Source organism: Triturus cristatus, chromosome 3_1 (genome assembly GCF_964204655.1).
Source record: "Triturus cristatus chromosome 3_1, aTriCri1.1, whole genome shotgun sequence".
Taxonomy (NCBI): Eukaryota; Metazoa; Chordata; class Amphibia; order Caudata; family Salamandridae; genus Triturus; species Triturus cristatus.
The window spans coordinates 23,511,812-23,535,833 of NC_140583.1; the positions used below are offsets into that span (position 1 = coordinate 23,511,812).

The following is a 24,022-nucleotide window of genomic DNA, read 5'->3' on the forward strand; positions in this document are numbered from 1 at the left end:
CACAACCACAGCCAGCATCGCCACTCATGTTCGAATCACCGGCCACATCTCCGCTTGCAGGTGTGAGAATGAGGAGGCGTCCAGCAGCCAGGCTACGAGCCTTCGACACCTCGTCAGACGACAGCATGGGCCCAGAAGACCGCACCGGGCACCAGGAAGGGAGCCATCCCACTGTGCCCCACACCTCACAGGCAGCACAGACGGGAGCAAGAGGGCGCCGCAGGTCGCGTGTCCAGAGTCCACCAGCACCCACTGACGGCCATGGTGTCTTCTTGGGGCTCGAGGGCCAAATGTTGAAGCAACAGCGCCTGCAATCAAAGGCAGTTATGTCAGTCCAGAGGCACATGCGGGTGATGAAGACAAGCTTAGTCAACATGGACACAAACATTGGCGGCATGGCTGCGGGCATTCGGGACATGTCCCAGTCAATCCAGCAGTTGTGCAGCAAATTAGATGCTGACATCGAAGCACGGCGCCGGGAACGCCAGAGAAGGGACACTACCAGCAGGGCACTCAACCGTCTGGCAACTGCGACTTCCCTACTTTGCCGGCGCTCTGTGACGATGCAGGAGGGCCTAACACAGTGCTGCAGCGACCTGTCTCGGGGGATGGTGCAGTTGACAAGTGCACTAGGGGTGCTATTGACTAGTCAGGCGTCGACAACTGCTGCAGGGGATGCTGCGGAGCGCATCGACACCAGCAGCAGCATCACACCCCCCGTCCCAGAAGCACGCAGGAGCAGCAGGCGGCTTGGGGTTGGCTCTAGTGAGGATGCACAGGCCGTGCAATCCACCACTGCAGCGCGTATGCGCAAACATTGATGTGGCCCTGCTTAGCCACTTCCCATTGGGTGACGTAACCCTGGACATACTCCTTGTATAGATGGTATATTGCCAGATTGGCCTGTTCATGTGTTCATGGCGTGGTGCCACATTAAACTACGTCATGACTTCTCACAACTCGCTGTGTCCCCTCACTTACTCAGAAATAGTTGCATGTGATCTCTGCCCGTCTCTCTCTCCCATCGATTGCAGTTGGCACTCTAGCTGCGCTGCCCTCTGGCTGGCCTGACTCATCCTCGTTGTCCTCAACATATGTTAGTTCCACATCTGTACCTTTTTTCGTGGCAAGGTTGTGCAGCATTGCACAAGTGGCAATAATCTTGCAGCAGGTGATGGGTTTGTACTGGCGTGCGCCTCCGCTCTTGTGGAGGCAGCGGAACCTGCTCTTCAGTAGTCCAAACGTGCGCTCCACCACATTGCGTGTTGTTTTGTGGGCCACGTTGTATCGTCTCTCACTCTGGGTTGCTGGGTGTAGGTAGGGAGTGAGGATGAATGAACGGCATGCATATGCACTGTCGCCTGGATGAGTAAGAGGGAACCATCAGTTACATGCCTCTATACACTCTGATTTGCAGGTTTCAAGGGGCGTCACTGTTACTTACCCAGCAGGTATCCCTCTCCGAATTCGCCGGCACTCAGTCGTGTGTAGATCCCACTATTCTGGAAGATGTAAGAGTCGTGGGTGCTCCCAGGAAACTTTGCAACAATATCTGTGATGATGTTCCCTGCATCACAGATCACCTGCACATTGATGGAGTGGGTGGACTTCCTGTTCCTGTAGATGTGCTCTGTATCAGCTGGTGGACAGATTGGGATGTGTGTACCATCAATACAGCCGATGACATGGGGGAACTGTGCCATGTGATAAAAGTCTGTTTTTGTTTTCTGCAGTGCAGCCTGTGTGTTTGGGAAGCTTATGTAGTGGTGCATTCTCTGCATCATGGCATCCAGGAACTTCCTGAAGAAACGGGACAGGCAACTCTGGGATACACCACCCACCGCAGCTATCACCACCTGATAACTGCCGGATGCCAGTAGATGTAGGCTGCAGAGCACCTGCACATGTGGTGGTATGGCGTGCGCCCTTCTTGTTGGCTGGTCCAGGAGTGGGTGCAGGTCCCTTATCAGGTCCATGATGGTTTCGGGGTGTAGCCTGTACCTCTCATGTATCTCTGCATCAGTCAGCTGTAATAGTGTGATGCGCTGTCTGTAGATTTGTTCCTCCCGTCGCCACACCCTCAGTCCTGCTGCCTGTAGACGTAGGCGCCTTGCAATGACGTACATGGCGGCCATGTTGTCCACGCTGTTGCATTTTGGGATTGCTTATGTGCATTGTTGATGGTTACCACCTGCTTTCAATCCGTGTTAATTACCGACTCTTATTTACCGATTTTCCTGGATTTCTTAATTACCGCCTGCTCCTACATGTCATTTTAAATTTTTACCACTTCATATTTACCACTTCATATTTACCGATTCGTTAATTATGTATTCGGTAAACATGAATCGGTATTTTGGAATTCGGTAACTATGAATCGGTATTTACCGCCTCATATTTACCGAAAAGTGGTTTTTGGACTCCTACATCTCACTTGTCTGAATACCGGTCGGTAACGGCATATTTACCGAAAATCGGCCGTTACCGACCGGTATTTCGCTACCTACATGAGGCCCATTGTCATTTACAATGCCAATAGCTGAAACTCTTGCAAATGCGAGACCTATTGCATTGCAAATGCTTGTTCTATTTGACAGGAAAACAATCAGATTTTAGAACGTTCTTGAGCATTGAAGCCAGTGAAGGTGCAATAGAGTCGGCTATATCATGCAACACTTTAGTGGGGCAAGGCTCCGAAGGAGCTTCGGAGTTGATTATTTTTATACGTTTGATCATGCGTTCAGTGGAAATTGTAGGGAACTCGCAAAGAGCTGGGCGGTTAGGATCTGAGGGAGTGGCAACTGGGACTGAGTGATCCGTCCCATTGATAACTTATATATGCCCTAATCCCCTAAAATTTCTAAGGTCAAGACCTCATTGTCGTGCTTGTAGGACCAAATGTTTTCTACATTACAGATATTTGAAATTGTCACTTTTAACTTCTTAAATGGAGACAAGTCCAGTGGGGAGCTCCAAGGTCCATCTAGGGGCTAATTCTCTCCCGGTTCAACCCGACGCACCTTGGAGAAATATTGAATGGGTTACATACAACCACTGGTTCAAATTAAGCGCTGCTTACAACAGGCTGGACTGTGGACCCCGGCGAAGATTTCAAAATTAAGGATGTGGAGAGAGACATATTTTTGGGAATTTACAGTTGTTTTATGATAAGTCACGTTTACAGTCTAAGGTACAGGGAGGCAAAGAGGTGTTCCCTTAATCACACAATTCTTGGACAAATGTTGAAGCTGGGATTATTGTAAGTAGGAAAACCAAATGGGAGTGTTGAACTTTGCAAGCACTCACCCCCAGTCAACTGATCTGGGTTTAATCCATCATCCCCTTTGGTTTTGCATTATTGTAAGTAGGTCCGCATGTCCTAGGGTCAGCCGTTAGCGTCTGCACTCTGCATTCCCAAACGTTATGGCGCAGCACACCCTCTCTTAAATGTCCTGTAACTCGGTCCTCTTGCGGGTGTTAATCTCTGGCGTCTGTCGCCTGACTGTATTTATGTTGTGCAACAAGCTATCGTGTTGCCTCATTTATTTGTAACCCTGTCTCCTGCCTGGAACGTTTCTTTTTTCGTCTCGCTTCGAGAGTTTCTTATTGTTGACTTAATGGATGTCTGGTATGTGTTTATAGCCAGCGGTTTTTATTGTTGCAGAAAAGGGCAGGTGTTTGCTCTGCGGTATTTGTATGGTTACAGCAACTGGACAGGCCTTTCTTGGCAGAGATTACCTCAGATATGAGGGGGTGGGCGGGCCGTTGTCCCCCGGAGCACTATGTAGGTAAGATAGTAGTGGGTGAACTCCGGGTGCTAATTGTTGGTAGAGAAGAAAAGGGAGAAGACATATATTTGTAGATAAATATTTCGAAATTGAAATTGAAAACGAGAATGACTGAGATAAGAGAGAAAGAAAGAAAACATAAAGAGACTCGGGGTAGGTAAAAAAAGAAACGTGAAATGAGAGTGTGAGAAAGAATTGAGGGCGAGAGAGGCTGAGAGAGGGGTGAGGGAGGAGGCAAAGGGTGAGTAAAAGAAGGAAGAGAGAGTAAGGAAAAGGAAATAAGCTGAGAGAGGCAACAATTTTTCTTAATTATGGAAAACGCACGGACTGCCAAGAAACAGACATGCAGTAAGGAGGCTGCAGTGTGAAAGGAAAACGAGAAAGAGTAAGACAGAGACAGAGGCAGAAAGAGGGAGAGAGAACAAGAGAAAAGAGAAGCAGAGAGAGAAAAAAGGCCAGAGCTGAGAGAGGGAGAGAAGGATAGAGCAGAGAGGCAAGGGTGAGATTGTGAAAGAGAGAGACTGACACGGATAGACAAGCAAGAGAGATGAGTGTGTGAAAGAGAAGCAGACAAAGAGTAGGCAGAGTAGAGAGACGGAGGCTTGTAAGAGAGAGGCAAACAAAAGAAAGGGTTAGCGAGAGAGGAGAGAGAGAGAGAGATGGTGTGTAGGGGGTGCGTCTCACGGAGACAGAGAGAGAGAGAGAGAGAGAGAGAGAGAGAGAGAGAGACTGAGACTGATTAATATGATCAAAAGAGGAAGAGAGAGAGCCTGCCAGCTGAGAGGTGTGATGGGAGGGGCCTGTGGAGAGTGCAGCGGATTGGCTTGACCCGACTGAGGGTGTCACCTGTATGGGGCTCCGGGAGTGTGGACTTCCTGTCAAGCACACTCTCTGCTGCTGCCGGACACGCTGAGGCCGGTCACCCTGCTCAGCTGCCTCTTCATCCTCACGGCCCAGGGCGCGGCGTGGGAGCCAAAGGAAACGTCTGGAGCGCTCACCCTGAGCAGAGCTCTCTGTCACTCTTATATCACCTCTGCCGGTGCACAGCTCTCTTATTCTATCCCTGTTCTCCTATATTTCTGTATAAGTGTTTTACTCTCACTCCCCTGCACCTAATTTATGTGTTACTCTTAGCCTAAAACATTCCAACCCTGCCCTTGTATCTATGCATATCTTTTGATCTGTCTCTGTGTGACTTGATATATTTAACCCAGGTATCTGCGTCCGTAGCTATTGAAAAAAAACAGGACCAAGAGTGGCGCGCGCGCACCACAGCGAACATGTGTTTTCAATTATCGCGCCCGTGTCTGGGCACGATAATTGAAACCACATGGCCTTTGGTGCGTGCAATAGACACCAATAGGCCATGGGCGAAGCAATGCGTCCGCCTTTGGCCTATTGTGTGCCGTCTTTGGGAAAAACACGCACCAAAGGCCAATCTTGGAAGCCAAAAGGAAAAGCACACGCACGAGCGTGTGCGATTCCAGACTCCGTTTTAAAACCCCCTACAAAAGGGCTGTCGCCTGCGCGAGCAGTGCTGCGCACTGCAACACTAGGGTGCGAGCCCTAACTATCCTGCCTGCAACGCAGGCACCCTTGCACCACAGCACAATAGAGGCTGTGTTGGTACTAGGCAGCCAAAAGGGCGCCAGCGCAAGGACAGGACTAGAATGCACCATATAATGTTAAATACCACGCATTCCTTCCCTTTCAGGCAGCATATCAAGGAGACTTGCGTGAAAGTTTGATAAATTTGCCCCAAAATAAGCAGGTTTGCGTGCATGCCATTTAGGAAGCTCCAGTTTCCCCCAGGATTTTGGTGCTCAGACATTAGCTCGGACTGACGGGACACGTGTACTGATGGACTGATCACACCTCACACTCCATCCAAGAGTTCCAGTAATTATGTTGCCAATTTTTATATCATTTACATGCATTACCTCCATTTTATTCCCCATACAGAGCACATCTGCAGTTAACCTTTTCAAATATTCTACTCTAAAACCAGACTTCCATACATTAATAACGCCCTTTAAAATTAAAGTGTGGGTCCTTGTGTCTGCATCCTTTGTGGAGCGGTATTCCAGTGACCCACGCTACAGTAAAGTGTTCTTCTGACAGTCTCTGGCAGGAGCAGACACTGGCTTGCACACCTGACTGGTGTCTACTGAGCACAGGACACTGTCTTCTCCCACAGCTCAAGCCCAGTACCTATGCTGCAGAGTACAGGGTGTGGCCTGCAGCCATGGCTTGTGGCTCCTGAGTGCAGGGCGTGGCCTGCAGCCATGGGTTGTGGCTCCTGAGTGCAGGGCGTGGCCTGCAGCCATGGCTGTGGCTCCTGAGTGCAGGGCGTGGCCTGCAGCCATGGATTGTGGCTCCTGAGTGCAGGGCGTGGCCCGCAGCCATGGCTTGTGGCTCCTGAGGGCAGGGCGTGGCCCGCTGCCATGGCTTGTGGCTCCTGAGTGCAGGGCGTGGCCTTCCTTCCTCTTCTGAGACTGGTACCTGTGACTGCAGTCACAGGTGCCACTCTCAGTCCTGAGGCACAGGGCACAGGACTCCGCCCTTGGCCTCCATGTCCTTGGTAGAAGGCCCAGGATTGCGGTACCCGTGCACTCCCCCGGTGTGTGACGTCCATGTCCAGATCCTGGTAGGCTGGAAGGTGCCAGCTCAAACTCATATTGTGGTCAGCAGACAGCTTCATAAGTCCAGCTGCCAGTGTAGCTAAAACAGCCTTCTCTGTTCACTTTTCCGTTTCACCCACTGGATGGACGTCCACGGATTGTAAGAGGCCTTCTGCAGGCGGCATCTTCTGCCTTCAGAACACATTCAGTCTCGCTCTAAGCAGTGCTTGTTTCTGCATCCATCCTCGGCAAGATTCTCATGACCGGAAATCAGATTGGGAAAGACGTCATTTTTGGAACCTTCAAAGACCAACGGTTGGTAGATGTATTTTTGGCATTGGGGGATCAAGCTAGTTTTCGTGGGCCTGTGGACCTCAAGGAGGCACCAGCCCCTCCTTGTGGCAAATGCTGCTGCTGTCCCTGGGCTGGGAGCAGAGAAGCCAGAGAGATGCCACTTTCAAAGTTCAGACACAAGTTCAAATTCAGGGGCAGCAAGGAATGAAGAGTCAAGGCTTGCTTTTGGAGGGAGATGTGGGGTACAACATTCAGCTCAGCTGGGCCTTGTATTACTCACAATACATGTAACATCCAGGCAGTTCTATTTGTTTACAAGAAGAGCGAAGGCGAGACAGCCAAGCCCTTCCAGGTCAAAAGATGGATTTTGAATAATCCAAGGAGCCCTGACCGATATTCACAAGCCGAGGTGGCTGATGTCCGGGCCAGCTGGCCACACAGAGTGTCCCCAGGGTTTAGTGGGGGGCCAGGCAGTAGAGAGCTCATCTTCCTGTAGTGGTCGTGGGTCGTATGGCAAACAGCAGAGGTAGTGTCACTCTGGTTTCCTTGGGGATAGCAGGCTCCCCCGAACGCTCATACACTTTGAGATATATTTACAAGCCCCGTTGCGTCGCTCGCGCTCGATGCAACGCAGCTCAGAAGTCTTGCGTGGCCTTGACTGGCTTCATAAATCTAGAGTAAAGCAGAACCGCGCAAATCGCTGCATTGCCTCACTTTGTGCCAGGGAGGGGTTTCCATGGGCATGGCGTGGGCGCTCCCACACAACATCCATGGATTTGACACATTCCCAGACTTACCATAAGTGGTAGACCTGGGAATGTGCCAACAACCTACACCTGACCAAGAGAGGCGTATTTCTCCTCGTTTTTTCCCCCTCTCTCTATGTGCATTCAGCAGCACACATAAAAAGAGGAAAATGCCTCAGATTATTTTATCTGAACAGGAAGGTGCCTTTCCGGCACAAATAGAATCCACCTTACAATGCAGGCTCCCTTGTACAGTGGTGTAAGCGTGCCTGCGTTGGTGTTAGGCGGTCAAAACAGTGCCAGTGCGGGGGGAAAAGGCAGAAATGCACCAGGGTGTAGCATCACCTTTTTTTATGCTCCGGTGGCGCAGGCCTCTCAAACATATCTATAAGGTGACGTAAAGCCACCCTGCGCGGCTTTGCATGGCCTCATAGATATAGAGTAAGACGCAAAGCGCTGCCTTGCCTTACTGTATGTCAAGGGGGCGCTCCATGGGCGTTGCAGTGGGTTTTCCCACGTAACACCCCTGTTTTTTTTTTTAAACAAAAACCTGTAAACCTGGGAATGCATCAAAATTGTGCCCCTCCCCAGTGGAGGCGTAACGAGGAGAAATACCTTTATTTCTCCTCGTTATTTTCTCTTTCTATGTGTGCTGCATTCTGCAGCTCGCGTAGAAATAGGAAAAGGCCTCCATTGATGTATTTTGTGCAGGAAAGGGCCTCTTCCTGCATAAAAACAGTTGTTCCGAGAATGCTGACACCCTTGCATCAATGTGCAAGGGTGCCTGCGTTAACGCTCGGCTGCTGATTGTGCGCAGGCGCTGGCTGAAAGGACAGGAATGCACCGTATCTTGTAAATACGATGCATTCCTGCCCTTTCACATTGGCGTAGAGCAGCGCAGCAAGAAGCCTTGCAGCGCTGCCCTACACCGGTTCTTTGTAAATGAGGCCCAATATGTTTTTAGATATGCCACATTCCTGCCCTTTCCCTCTCATGCAGCGCAACAAGGTGACTTGCTACGCTGCGTGACAAACTCATAAATATGCCCTCTGTTGTCCAACAGTGTCGAGCACTGTGTCAATGAGCGGCAGACAAAAATCTGTACCACACCTTACTTTATTGACAGCAAAACATGCTAGACTGGGCAAATGAGGAGCAGGATGGCACCTGACTACTGTGGCAGAGATTGTTGATGTACCATAGACCATGCCCTTTGGGTGCTATGCCCCAGACATTGGTAAAGGCGGGGGCTAACGGCTTAAGGGTGATGTAGATTTTTAGGTCTCGCCTACGCAGCGCGCATGCGTTGCGTAGGAGGAGACCTCTTTGAATCAATTCGCTTTTTAGGCCAAAAACGTGCACGCATTGCATTGCTTTCAATGGCAACACGTGCACGTTTGGCGATTCCGTTGCAGTAAGAGCTTTGAAACCATCTGTTTGTAATTAACTTTCAAACAAATTGTGCCCCTGCTCGCTCCTACCAGGGGAAACGCTTTGTGGGTATGTTTTTTGGGATTTTTTTGCTCGTCAGCGCCTCGGGTGGAGTTCTCAAAAACAACTTGTTTTTTCCTCTTTCCAGACCGTCACTAAAAATAACTTTGGATACTGCACTTTTACAGCGTCTCAGCAGAAATAGTATTCTCGTTGTAAATAATATATAGAACACTGCGAGTCACAAAAAATGAGGTCTTCTTGGTGACGGAACAAATATTTCCCGATTTTTTGTGGCAAGCCAACAGATGTTGAATGAAAACAAAATAAACACTTTCCCCGCCCGCTTTTTAATGAGACAGCAGAAACGTGATTTGAGTTATCTAATACAAGCATTAAGTTCCAAACATTTGGCTCTCTGCTCTCACACTGCCTGTTTCCTGTCATTATGTTTTTCATTTCTCTCTTACTTTTTGGCACAGCCTCCAGAAAAAAAAGTCAGATTTAAAGGCTATTGTTGGAGAGTTTTGTTGTCTTGTGCTTTTGCAGTCTTCCTTCCTGCTCGTGTAGCCTGCGGCTTGCTCTGGGAGGCCAGTGTACGTACTTCGATCACAGGGGGCTGGTCGGTGAGCCCCCCAGGCCCTGAGTGCATTCATCGGCTCCGGGGGTCCGCCAGCACGTTTGCCGTGGTCTGGCGACGCCCTGGGGGCTCGCTGGAGCGTTGGTCCCGGGCACCAGGTGTTTGCCAGAGAGGAGTCGACGAAGTTGCGTGCAGCCCGCTCCGCCCCACGGAAAGCTTGCTATGACTTAGAGCGTGCAGGGGAGCCATGCCGCTGCAGCTGCCGGGAAGGAGGCCGGCATCCTCGTCGCTGGCCGGCCTGCAGCCAGTCGTGCTGCTGGCGATGTCGGGGGCCGCGCTCTTCCACGCCTCGCTCAGCCTGCTGCTGGCCGCCTCAACTTGGGGACACAACCTGTGCCTATCCCGAGCCCTGGAGGAAGGCCTAGCCAGGCCACAGCCTCAGGTAAGTGCACCGTCGCCTATGATATCAACACTGCTGCAGTGCAGGTTTAGAGCAGGTGTAACACCAGGAAGAGTGACGATATCCAGTGTCTTGGTTTCTCTCTCTCTCTCTCTCATCCCACTCCTCTTTCTACAGGTTCACTGCTCACCAGCATAGTATCCTTTGGTTAGTTGTCAGTGGGCTCAGAGAAGTGAGGAGATTGTCATTGCTCTTGCTGCACCCAGATTGCCAGGTAAGGGCAAACTTGCAAGCTCCGTTTCCTAAATGCACTTTTGCCCAACTGTTTAGTTTTCATTTACTAGCCCAAGATTGAAGTCTGCATCCTTAGAATGGTATATTTTAAAAACAAGGCTACAGTGTCATGATACACGCATGTGCAAAAATCGCCAGGACAAAATACCAAAATGGACGCTGCATTAGTGACAAATGCACAAGCATGGGTGCTGATGCATATATTTTATTTCATTACGTTTTACGTAACGCGTACTTGACCTTAGTGAATCAGAGCGATTTGCAGAGTTAGCACAGGCCGTATACACTTGAGATACATTTGGAGTAAATACAGAGACATCACGCTGGGGCTATTGGTGTCATGACCAATATGCTGGAGCTGCATATGTGTGCATAAGTGATGACGAATGCAGGACTATACATTTGGTTTTATAGATGCTGTTTAGCTTTGGTAATCTTTTTTCTTTTTCCTAATTCCTATTAGCATCGGCAAAAGGAAAGATATATTCGCTGTATCCCTGGCTTGTTTTCTTTGGTCTCGCCTTTGGGACCTTATAAGTGTTTAGCCATGCAGCAGTTGATATTATTGCAACAAGGATATTGTGCTGCATAACTAAATACTTATAAGGTCCCAAAAGCGAGACCTATTGGCTATGCCAATGCTTGTTCTATAGTGCTGTGTGTGTGTGTTTTTAGCACATCCTCCTTGTTGGACAGGCCACATGAAGGGCTTGCTCCCTCCCCGCATGACAGGGCCCGAGCCCCGGCCCTCCAGGTGTTACCCACAGAAACAACCCGCACCCCGTCTCCAGACGGGATTCCTGCCCCCGGACATCTCTGTATCATGGGGCCGAACCACTACCGGCTCCCTCGCCCGGCCCGGCCGCCATCTTGGACACTGCACCACGAGGCCGCGTGGCCTCAGCTCGACCCTAACCCTGGGCCTGGCCAGGCCCCGACATCCCGGCACCACCATCCACCCAGGAGGTGAACGGACCACTTGGCAGGTTGATGGGAGAAAGAAGTGTCGATGGCTCTCCCCCGCCAGGTGCCGATCGCCCCCCAGCTCCCCCAGGCGCTGGCTCCACCCCCCTGCTGGATGTCTGGACTCCCTCATCCCGGACCTCCCGACCTCCAAGTGCGAGGGTCCGGACATCAAAGGGCGCCAGACCTATAACTGGGGCAGCTCCAGAGCAGGAAGGCAGTTGTATCCTGGAGTCGAGAGACACCGAGAAGAACTCATCCTTGACGGACTACCGGCGCTGCCGTAGCCCTGCCTTGTGAACTATCACCCTGCCTGCTGGCGCTGCCGCGGCCTTCTGCATCCTCCATCCTCGTCGGGACCTGCTGGCGCTGCCGCGGACCGTTGAACTACCACCTTCATTGGGACCTGCTGGCGCTGCCGCGGACCGTTGTAACTACCACCTTCGTTGGGACCTGCTGGCGCTGCCGCGGACCGTTGTAACCACCACCTTCATCGGGACCTGCTGGCACTGCCGCGGACCGTGTAACGACCACCTTCACCGGGACCTGCTGGCGCTGCCGCGGCCCGTCCAACTAGAACACCGAGCTCGAGGATTGTGAGCTATCCATCATTTCATCGCATCTACCAGATTGGTAACAAGACTGTCCCGCTACCCCCTTTCCCAACCAAGAGACTAGAATCGAGGGGACCCCTGAGTCCTGACCTCCTTGTACCATTCTATCGTACCTAAAGATTGCTTATAAATAACGTTAAAACCTATCTTTGTGTGGTGTACATCTGTGGGGGGGAAGTTACTCGTCTGTACGATCGCTGGAGACGGCTCTCCCCGGAGACCTCTCCCCTTGTCCTCGGCCGACCCTCCCGGTCCGTCTAACACTCCTTTAAAAGGAAATGTGGTCTACAGCTTATTCAAAGATCTTAGAGAACAAGCACTTTGGCAGCAAACTGTGTGATTCTAGGCAAATCTCTTTATCTCCCTTTTTCCTCAAATTGTCACTAGGGGCCTCATTTATGGGGCTTTGGCGTCGGGCAGCACAACAAGTCACCTTGCTGCACTGCTGTACGTCAAAGTGAAAGGTCAGGAATACACTGTATTTATCTAATATGGTGTATTCCTGTTCATTCCCCCAGTGCTGGGCACCTTTTCTGCAGCCGTGCGCCAATGCAGGCACCTTTGCACCATGGTGAATGGGTCCCTCCGTTGCAGTCACGATTATTATTGAGCAGGAAGGGGTACTTTCCTGCACAAAACCAACCCTGAGATGCGTTTTCCTCTCTCTATGTGGGCTGCAGGATGCAGCACACATGGAAAGAGGTATAAACGGGGAGAAATGAAGTTATTTCTTGTTACGCTTAACCTCGGGAGGCACAAGATTTTGGCGCATCCGCAGGTTTAGATGATCTTGTAAACCTGGGGAAGCGTCAAAAAATATGGGTGCTGCGTAGGAACACCTGCGGCAACGCCCATGAACGCCTCCTGCGTACAGACTAAGGCACTGCAGCGATTTGCAAAGTGGTTTTGCGTGACCTTGTAAATATGATGTTGTAGTTTGTGCGCCAGAGCTCCGCAAAGGCCTCATAAATGTGCTCTGTAACTCACTGGAGTCGGCCTCAGATAATAAGGAAAGAGGACGCAAACTGCAGGTCTGCTATCCAACCTGTGATACTTTTTAGGTTCTTGCATTCTGCCCCCAGGCCAGCCTCCACTCACTGAAGATGTGTGACTATTTGAGTATATCTTCCAATCATGTGCAACCATCCACCCCCCCACCTGAAATCTTTTTAAATATGTGTTCCCAGTGTCTATTCTGCACCAAGAGCAGACTCCCCACCCGTACTTCTTTTGCAAGCATATGAAAGCCAGGCCCAAAGTATTCCTCCATAAGCCACTATAGCGACACCCACGGTCCCTGCCAGTTCTACAAGATGCCAGTTACGATGCCAACTACTAACCATCACATCAAAACGCCTAGACCAACGGTTTCATTTGTTTTTTAAGTATATGGAATTGTTAAACACTCTACTGAGCCTAAAACAGGCAGGCAGCGCCACCATGAGGGAGACTGTCATAACTACGTGCGGGTTTTTCGAAATAAGTGCCAGTGCTGAGCGCCAGCATACACCGGCACAAATTTAGCGCTGCTTCCCCCTCCTTGAAACACTGTGTATTTTACAAATATTTCCCATGGATTTCTTTCTGCATCTCCCCCACTGTCCCCAATTTAAAAAGTGTGTGTTTGCGAGTATATGTCCACGGGAACTGCCCCCCGAGCCCTCCTCACCGCCTTGTCCTTCGAATCATCTATCTCGAAGGCCTCCTCATAGCTGCAGACCTCCTCCAGACATTCCCGCTCCAGGTTCCCTGGCTTCACCTCCTCCAGGAAGCTGTTGGCTCTCCGGGAGCGCTTCAGCATCGACTGGGCCTGGCGGGCATCGAGGAACACTGTGGGAGACAGAGAGAGCAGTTACTGAGCTGGGAGGAAGAGAAAGTGGTCACGGAGCTGGTTACAGCGGGTCAGTCACTGTGTGGAAAGCAAGAGAGAGCGGTCACTGAGCCAGTCACTGATGGTCAGTCACTGAGTGGAGCGCCAGAGAGCGCGGTCACTGCGGCAGATACTGCCGGCGAGTCCGCATGCGTAGCTTAGTCAGTAAGATTCGGCGAATTTCAAATTTACCAACTAAAGTAGCAGTGGGCACAAGGTGAATGGGTGAGAGGACCAAGGTTCGGGATGGACTGTTCCCATGAAGCACAGGGTCGGTGCTGAATGGTATACGGTAACCTCTAGGGCTGATTTAGAGTTTGGCGGACAGGTACTCCATTGCAATGGTGACAGACCCCTCTCCACCACACTCACGGTCCACTCTCCTGGTTTTGAGTCCGGCAGGCTGCAAGATTTACACCACCAGAGCAAAAGTTACTGGAGAGGTGTAAAACTCCCTTGGACAGAGTATGGGTAATTGGAGGTGGGCCATCGGACCGTCCACCCTTTGTACAGCTGACTGATGGATGGCCTCTTTAACTGTCCATACCACCATGTACATCCTGGTGTGGAGGGACAGTAAAAAAATAACAGTGACCCCCACACCATGGAAATAACCTTCCAATAAATGAAAACATTAAAACCTCCTAGGGAAAACAAGACGATAAAAACCATCACAGACATAGCAGATCCAACTCAGGGCCCCCAGGCCCAACTACCAAGACAATAATCTATTTATTTGGGGGGTGTTGCACCCCAAACACTCTCTCTGAAGCTACGCGCCCAGGCAAGTCACTGAACATGGAGCAAGACAGAGGGGTCACCGAACGAGCCAGTCACTGCAGGCAAGTCACTGAGCTGGGGGCAAGAGAGAAGAGAGAGCAGTCACTGAGCCAGTCACTGAGGGCCAGCCTCTGAGCATGGATAAAGAGAGAGCAGTCACTGAGCCAGTCACTGAGGGCAAGTCACTGAGCTGGGGGCAAGAGAGAAGAGAGAGCAGTCACTGAGCCAGTCACTGAGGGCCAGCCTCTGAGCATGGACCGAGAGAGCAGTCACTGAGCCAGTCACTGAGTAGGGAGCAAGAGTGAGCAGTCACTGTCCGGGGAGCTAGAGAGTCTGTCACTGAGTGGGCAGCAAGAGAGAGCAGTCACTGAGCCAGTCACTCTGAGCCAGTCACTGAGCAGGAAGCAAGAGAAAGCGGTCACTGAGCCTGTATCTGCAAGTGGGACACTGAGCAGGGAGCAAGAGAGAGAGGTCAATGAACTAGTCACTGCAAGCAGGTCACTGAGCGTGGAGCAAGAGAGAGCAATCACTGAGCCAATCACTGAGTAGGGAGCAGTCACTGAGCAGGGAGTTAGAGAGATCAGTCACTGAGTCTGTCACTGAGTGGGGAGCAAGAGAGAGTGGTCACTGAGCCTGTCTCTGCAAAGCCGGTCACTAAGCAGGGAGCAAGAGAGAGCAGTCACTGAGCCAGTCAGTGAGGGCCAGCCTCTGAGCATGGACCGAGAGAGCAGTCACTCAGCCAGTCACTGCAAGCCTGTCACTGAGCAGGGTGGAAGATAGAGAGGTCACTGAGTGAGGAGCAAGACAGAGCAGTCACTGAATCAGTCACTGATATTAGGGAGCAAGAGGGAGCAGTCACTGAACGGGGAGCTAGAGCGATCAGTCACTGAGCCTGTCACTGAGTAGGGAATGCGAGAGAGCATCCACTGAAACTTTCATTGAGCAGGGACTGAGGCAGTGTTCACTGATTCAGTCACTGAGAGGAAGAACACTAGAGTGCCTTCACTGAGCTAGTCACTGAGGAAGACAGAGCAGTCACAGCGAACCCGCCAGAGCGGTCACTGAGGCAGTGAATGTGGGCAAGTCACTGAGCAGGAGCAATAAAGAGCAGTTACTGCGAGCTAACGATAGAGAACTAGTAACTGTGAACCATTATCTACGAGCCCGTTACTGCAAATCAGTCACTGAATGCACATCATTGTGATTGTGTCACTGCGAACGAATCATTGAAAACGAATCACTGAGAATCAGATGCTGCAAGTCGTCCACTTCAAACCAGTTACTCAGAACCAAACACTGTGAACTAACACTACCAATCGCCGGAAAAAAATCAGCAAGTGACTCCAAATCACCCCCTTCAAAGTAATCACCGACTGCAGTCACTGTAGGCTATGAATACAAAGGGAGGGACTAGAGAGGCCGTTTCCCACTCACAAGTGAGTGGGAGGTCCAGTAGGAACAAGGGCCCCTGGTACAGAAATGACAACAAGTGTTCCTATAGTTCCTCACTAAAGAGAGAATGATGTCAATAAGAAGGTTGACATAAGTTAGTAGCACCGTGTAGACTTGATTGGAAAATCCATATGTCGGATTTAAATGCCCTCACACACCCTTGCAGGTGTCATGCTTCATCATTTGGGCTGCTCCTCGTCGGGCCGGCGGTGCAATGCCCGACGGGCTCCCTCGAAGGGGCACTTTAGCGGAGATCTTTTTATCCGACTGCCGTATAGGTGAAGTGCGGGTGTGGGGCCTGGTAGTTGTAGATATGAGGTAGTGTGATTTACCTTTTTTCTTTCCAGGTAGTTCCTGACACCAACAGGTATTGAGTCTAAATGTGTAGACTATTTACAAAGACCACCTCAATAGGTATAGACATTGTAGATCTAAAAGTTTTTTGATAAGGTCCTGAAGAATCGCGAGTAGAGATACTCATTGCGAGAAACATGTTAACCAAGTTCTGACAGCTACATGCCACTTTAATTAGGGACATTAAACCCATATGAGTCCTATGTACACACGTTTTTAATCCTAGGTAGGAGGCCACCGGAATAAAATTCGTTTTCACTTGGCACTCCTAACCTTCTTTTAAATCACACTACCTCATATCTACAACTACCAGGCCCCACACCCGCACTTCACCTATACGGCAGTCGGATAAAAAGATCTCCGCTAAAGTGCCCCTTCGAGGGAGCCCGTCGGGCATTGCACCGCCGGCCCGACGAGGAGCAGCCCAAATGATGAAGCATGACACCTGCAAGGGTGTGTGAGGGCATTTAAATCCGACATATGGATTTTCCAATCAAGTCTACACGGTGCTACTAACTTATGTCAACCTTCTTATTGACATCATTCTCTCTTTAGTGAGGAACTATAGGAACACTTGTTGTTATTTTTGTCACTGTAGGCTAGTCACTGCAAACGCATTACTTCAAGCCAGTCACTGTGAACCAATCACTCCAAATCGACCAATACTGAGCCGACCTCTACGAGTCACCCATCCATCTCCTGTCCATCACAACCCCCTCTGCTGTGCATCACAACACCCTCTCCTGACCAACACAACACCCTCTCTTGTCCATCACAACAGCCTCTGCTGTCCATTACAACACCATCTACTGTCCAACACAACACCCTCTGCTGTCCAACACAACACCCTCTCTTGTCCATCACAACCCCCTCTGCTGTGCATCACAACACCCTCCCTTGTCCATCACAACACCCTCTGCTGTCCATCACAACACCCTCTGCTGTCCATCACAACACCCTCTGCTGTCCATCACAACACCCTCTGCTGTCCATCACAACACCCTCTCCTGACCAACACAACACCCTCTCTTGTCCATCACAACACCCTCTGCTGTCCATCACAACACCCTCTCCTGACCAACACAACACCCTCTCTTGTCCAACACAACACCCTCTGCTGTCCATTACAACACCATCCGCTGTCCAACACAACACCCTCTGCTGTCCAACACAACACCCTCTCTTGTCCATCACAACCCCCTCTGCTGTGCATCACAACACCCTCTCCTGTCCAACACAACACCCTCCCTTGTGCATCACAATACCCTCTGATGTCCATCACAACACCCTCTGCTGTCCATCACAACACCCTCTTCTGTCCAACACAACACCCTCTCTTGCCCATCACAACACCCTCTCCTGTCATCACAACACCCTCTCTTGTCCATCACAACCCCCTCTGCTGTGCATCACAACACCCTCCCCTGTCCAACACAACACCCTCCCTTGTGCATCACAACACCCTCTGATGTCCATCACAACACCCTCTGCTGTCCATCACAACACCCTCTTCTGTCCAACACAACACCCTCTCTTGCCCATCACAACACCCTCTGCTGTGCATCACAACACCCTCTCATGTCCAACACAACACCCTCCCGTGTGCATCACAACACCCTCTGATGTCCATCAGAACACCCTCTGCTGTCCATCACAACACCCTCTTCTGTACAACACAACACCCTCTCTTGCCCATCACAACACCCTCTCCTGTCATCACAACACACTCTCTTGTCCATCACAACCCCCTCTGCTGTGCATCACAACACCCTCTCCTGTGCAACACAACACCCTCCCTTGTGCATCACAACACCCTCTGATGTCCATCACAACACCCTCTGCTGTCCAACACAACACCCTCTCTTGTCCATCACAACCCCCTCTGCTGTGCATCACAACACCCGCTCCTGGCATCACAACACCCTCTCTTGTCCATCACAACCCCCTCTGCTGTGCATCACAACACCCTCTCCTGTCCAACACAACACCCTCCCTTGTCCATCACAACACCCTCTCTTGTCCATCACAACACCCTCTAATGTCCATCACAACACCCTCTGCTGTCCATCACAACACCCTCTTCTGTCCAACACAACACCCTCTCTTGCCCATCACAACACCCTCTCCTGTCATCGCACCACCCTCTCTTGTCTTCACACCACCCTCTCCTGTCATCACAACACCCTCTCTTGTCCATCACAACACCCTCTCTTGTCCATCACAACACCTTCTGTTGTCCATCGCAACACCCCCTCTTGTCCATCACAACATCCTCTCCTGTCCATCATAATACCGTCTCACATCTATCACAACATCCCCTCCTGTCCATCTCAACTGTCACTAGTGAGGCGAATGATGAGTAGCAAAGGTGGGCAGTGCAAGGACCTGGCACTGGTGGGTGGTCTGAGGAACTGGCTGTGGTGGGTAGTGTGAGGAGCTGTCACTAGAGATCAGTGAGAGGAGTTGAAGGTGTAAGGAGGCGGCACTGGTGAAAGGTGCAATGAGCCAGCACTGGTGAAAAGTGCAAGGAGCCAGCATTGGTGAAAAGTGCAAGGAGCCAGCACTGGTGAATGGTGCAAGGAGCCAGCACTGGTGAAAGGTGCAAGGAGCCAGCACTGGTGAATGGTGCAAGGAGCCAGCACTGGTGAAAGGTGCAAGGAGCCAGCACTGGTGAAAGGTGCAAGAAGCCAGCACTGGTGAAGGGTGCAAGGAACCAGCACTGGTGAAAGGTGCCAAGAGCCAGCACTGGTGGGCAGGGTGAGGACTGGCGCTAGTGAGCCGTATGATAAGTCACCCATGTGGGAGGGTGAGTGCAACAAGCTGGTAGTGGTAGGTAGAGTGAGGAGGTGGCATTAGAGGGCAGAGTTACTAGCTGGAACTAGTGAAAGGCGCAACGAGGGGCACTTGTTGATAGATTGAAGAGCTGGTACTGGTGGGTAGTGTGAAGAGCTGGCAGAGGTGGGCAGTATCAGCAGCTAGCACTGGTGGATAACGTGAAGAGCCAGGACACGAACGCATTGTGAGGAGCTGGCACTGGTGGGAAGTGTGAGGTGCTGGCACTGGTGGGCAGTGAGAGGAGCTGACACAGGTGGGAAGTGAGAGGGGCTGACAGGTGGGAAGTGTGAACAGCTAGCACTGGTGGTAAGGTTGAGGAGATGACACAGGTTTGCAGTCTGAACAGCTTGTACTAGTGGGCAGTGTGATGAGCAGGAACTATTGGATAGAGTGAAGAGCTGGTACTGGTGGGCAGTGTGAACAATTAGCACAGGAGGGCAGTGTGAGGAGCTGGCACAGGTGGGCAGTGCAAATAGCTAGCAAAGACGGGTAGTGTGAGGCGCTGCCACAGGTGGGCAGTGTGAGGGGCCGGTGCAGGTGGGTATGGTGAGAAACCGGCACTGGTGGATAGAGTGACCAGCTGGTACTGGTGGGCAGTATGAAGAGCTGGTACTGGTGGGTAGTATGAAGAGCTAGCAGTGGCAGACAGTGTGCGGAGCCAAACTGGTGGATATAGTGAAGAGCTGGTACTGGTGGGCAGTGTGAACATCTAGCACTGGTGGGTAGTGTGAGGAGATGTCACTAAAGAGCAGTGAGAGGAGCTGAATGTGTAAGGAGCCGGCACTGGTGAAAGGTGCAAGGAGCCAGCACTGGTGAAATGTGCAAGGAGCAAGCACTGGTGAAATGTGCAAGGAGCCAGCACTGGTGAAATGTGCAAGGATCCAGCACTGGTGAAAGGAGCCAGCACTGGTGAAATGTGCAAGGAGCCGGCACTGGTGAAAGGTGCAAGGAGCCAGCCCTGGTGAAAAGTGCAAGGAGCCAGCCCTGGTGAAAAGTGCAAGGAGCCAGCCCTGGTGAAAAGTGCAAGGAGCCATCACTAGTGAAAGGTGCAAGGAGCCAGCACTGGTGAAAGGTGCAAGGAGCCAGCACTGGTGAAAAGTGCGAGGAGTCAGCACTGGTGAAAGGAGCCAGTACTGATGAAAGGTGCAAGGAGCCAGGACTGGTGAAAAGTGCAAGGAGCCAGCACTAGTGGAAGGTGCAAGGAGCCAGCACTGGTGAAAGATGCAAGGAGACAGCACTGGTGAAAGGTGCAAGGAGCCAGCACTGGTGAAAGGTGCAAGGAGCCAGCACTGGTGAAGGGTGCCAAGAGCCAGCACTGGTGGGCAGGGTGAGGAGCTGGCACTAGTGAGCCATATGATCAGTCACCAATGTAGGAGGGGGAAGTGCAACAAGCTGGTAGTGGTAGGTAGAGTGAGGAGATCGCATTAGAGGGCAGAGTTACTAGCTGGAACTAGTGAAAGGCGCAATGAGGGGCACTGGTTGATAGATTGAAGAGCTGGTACTGGTCGGTAGTGTGAAGAGCTGGCAGAGGTGGGCAGTATCAGCAGCTAGCACTGGTGGATAACGTGAAGAGCCAGGACACGAACGCATTGTGAGGAGCTGGCACTGGTGGGAAGTGTGAGGCGCTGGCACTGGTGGGCAGAGAGAGGAGCTGACACAGGTGGGAAGTGAGAGGGGCTGACACAGGTGGGAAGTGAGAGGGGCTGACACAGGTGGGAAGTGAGAGGAGCTGACACAGATGGGAAGTGTGAACAGTTGGCCCTGGTGGTAAGGTTGAGGAGATGGCACAGGTTTGCAGTGTGAACAGCTTGTACTTGTGGGCAGTGTGATGAGCCGGAACTGGTGGATAGAGTGAAGAGCTGGTACTGTTGGGCAGTGTGAACAGTTAGCACTGGTGGGCAGTGTGAGGAGCCGGCACTGGTGGGCAGTGTCAACACCTAAGAGCCAGCACAGGAGGTTAGTGTGAGAAGTCAGTGCAGATGGGTAGTGTGAAGCCCTGGCACAGGAAGGCAGTGTGAGGAGCTGGCACAGGTGGGCAGTGCAAAGAGCTAGCAAAGACGGGCAGTGCGAGGCGCTGCCACAGGTGGGCAGTATGAGGGGCCGGTGCAGGTGGGTATGGTGAGAAACCGGCACTGGTGGATAGAGTGACCAGATGGTACTGGTGGGCAGTATGAAGAGCTGGTACTGGTGGGTAGTATGAAGAGCTAGCAGTGGCAGACAGTGTGAGGAGCCAAACTGGTGGATAGAGTGAAGAGCTGGTACTGCTGGGCAGTGTGAACATCTAGCACTGGTGGGTAGTGTGAGGAGATGTCACTAAAAAGCAGTGAGAGGAGTTGAAGGTGTAAGGAGCCGGCACTGGTGAAAGGTGCAAGGAGCCAGCACTGGTGAAGTGTGCAAGGAGCCAGCCCTGGTGAAAAGTGCAAGGAGCCAGCACTGGTGAAATGTGCAAGGAGCCAGCACTGGTGAAATGTGCAAGGAGCCAGGACTGGTGAAAAGTGCAAGGAGCCAGCACTAGTGGAAGGTGCAAGGAGCCAGCACTGGTGAAAGATGCCAGGAGCCTGCACTCATGTAAGGTGCAAGGAACCAGCACTGGTGAAAGGTGCCAGGAGCTAGCACTGGTGGGCAGGGTGAGGAGCTGGCACTAGTGAGCCGTATGATCAGTCACCAATGTGGGAGGGGGAAGTGCAACAAGCTGGTTGTGATGGGTAGAGTGAGGAGATGGCATTAGAGGGCAGAGTTACTAGCTGGAACTAGTGAAAGGCGCAACGAGCGGCACTGGTGGGTAGATTGAAGAGCTGGTACTGGTGGGTAGTGTGAAGAGCTAGCAGAGGTGGGCAGTATCAGCAGCTAGCACTGGTGGATAACGTGAAGAGCCAGGACACGAACGCATTGTGAGGAGCTGGCACTGGTGGGCAGTGTGAGGCGCTGGCACTGGTGGGCAGAGAGAGGAGCTGACGCAGGTGGGAAGTGAGAGGAGCTGACACTGGTGGGCAGTGTGATGCGTTGGCACTGGTGGGCAGTGAGAGGAGCTGACACAGGAGGGAAGTGAGAGGAGATGGCACAGGTTGGCAGTGTGAACAGCTAGAACTGGTGGGCAGTGTGAACAGCTAAGAGCCAGCACAGGAGGGTAGTGTGAGAGGTCGATGCAGATGGGTAGTGTGAAGCCCTGGCATAGGAGGGCAGTGTGGGGAGCTGGCACAGGAGGGCAGTGTGAAGCCTGGCACAGGAGGGCAGTGTGAAGCCCTGGCATAGGAGGGCAGTGTGAGGAGCTGGCACAGGAGGGCAGTGTGAGGCCTGGCACAGGAGGGCAGTGTGAGAAGTCGGTGCAGATGGGTAGTGTGAAGCCCTGGCACAGGAGGGCAGTGTGAGGATCCGACACAGGAGTGCAGTGTGAGGCCTGGCACAGGAGTGCAGTGCGAGACCTGGCACAGGAGGGCAGTGTGAGGAGCCGGCACAGGAGGGCAGTGTGAAAGGTCGGTGCAGATGGGTAGTGTGAAGCCCTGGCATAGGAGGGCAGTGTGAGGAGCTGGCACAGGAGGGCAGTGTGAGGCCTGGCACAGGAGGGCAGTGTGAGGATCCGGCACAGGAGTGCAGTGTGAGGCCTGGCACAGGAGGGCAGTGCGAGACCTGGCACAGGAGTGCAGTGCGAGACCTGGCACAGGAGGGCAGTGTGAGGCCTGGCACAGGAGTGCAGTGCGAGACCTGGCACAGGAGGGCAGTGTGAGGAGCCGGCACAGGAGGGCAGTGTGAAAGGTCGGTGCAGATGGGTAGTGTGAAGCCCTGGCATAGGAGGGCAGTGTGAGGAGCTGGCACAGGAGGGCAGTGTGAGGCCTGGCACAGGAGGGCAGTGTGAGGAGCCGGCACAAGTGAGCAGGGCATCACTTACCGTTGTCAGAGAAGGCCAGGGGTAGGAGGCATGCCAGGAGCAGAGCCCTGGGCACAAGGCCTCCTCTCCAATCCATGGTGTGGCAGCGACTGTGCTCTGAGCGCGGGGTCCGCGCTCCGCCAGGTTAATATTGCACTGACATGAGGAAATATCCGGGGAGGTCACCTGGTGTCAGGGACACAGGGGCCCTCGCCCCCTTGGACCCGCGGGCCCTCCTCTTCCCCACCCCATGCTCACAGCGGCACAGCCCCCCCCCCCACAGAGGCACAGTGGGGGGCTGTGCCATCCTCCCCCCGCTCACAGAGGCACAGTGGGGGGGCCCTGCCCTCCTCCCCCCCCCAGCTCACAGAGGCACCGTGGGGGGCTGTGCCATCCTCCCCCCGCTCACAGAGGCACAGTGGGGGGCTGTGCCACCCACCCACCCCCGCTCGCAGAGTCACATTGGGTTGGGGGGGCTGTGCCCCCCCCCCCTCTAGCCTTTCAAGTAGGGTTCTCCGTACCATAGCCACGGGCCCTCCCTTTACTGTCAACCACCGCGCTCCCTGCACTCCAACCCCGGGGTGATCCTTGTACCCTAACCCTTGGGCCCTCCCTGTACTCTAGCCCCCGGGTCCTCCCTGTACCCTAAATCCAGGGCCCTTCTCCGTACTCTAGCCACAGGGCCCTGTCTGTACCCTTATCCCAGGGTCCTCCTGTACCCTAACCCTAATGCCCTCCCTGTACCCTAACTCCAGGGCCCTCTCTGTACCCTAATCCTAAGGCCCTCCCTGTACCGTAACCGAGCTCCATGCCTCCCTCCCTGAGGCCCATGCCTCGCTCCCTGAGGCCCATGCCTCCCTTCCTGACCTCCATACCTCCCTCCCTGAGGCCCATGCCTCCTTCCCTGATGCCAATGCCTCCCTCCCCGAGACCCATGCCTAGCTCCCTGAGGCCCATACCCCCGAGCTCAATGCCTCCCTACCTGAGGCCCATGCCTCGCTCCCTGAGGCCCATACTCCCCGAGCCCCATGCTTCCCTCCCTGAGGCCCATACCTCCCTCCCTGACCTCCATACCTCCCTCTCTGAGGCCCATGCCTCCCTCTCTGAGGCCCATGCCTCCCTTCCTGAGGCCCAT

General features: G+C 52.6%; 1 protein-coding gene across 1 annotated transcript in view; it reads right to left on the reverse strand.

Moving 5' to 3' along the window:
- The window catches only part of F2 (coagulation factor II, thrombin), a 287,050-nt gene extending 264,044 nt beyond the window's left edge, over window positions 1-23,006 (reverse strand). Inside the window, exons 1-2 of the mRNA XM_085646657.1 lie at window positions 22,909-23,006; window positions 13,401-13,561 (exon numbers count right to left, since the gene is read on the reverse strand). Of these exons, the coding sequence (XP_085502783.1) occupies window positions 13,401-13,561; window positions 22,909-22,984 (237 nt within the window). The 5' untranslated portion in view covers window positions 22,985-23,006. The remainder of the gene's footprint in view (window positions 1-13,400; window positions 13,562-22,908) is intronic.
- Window positions 23,007-24,022: the final 1,016 nt, after the last annotated feature.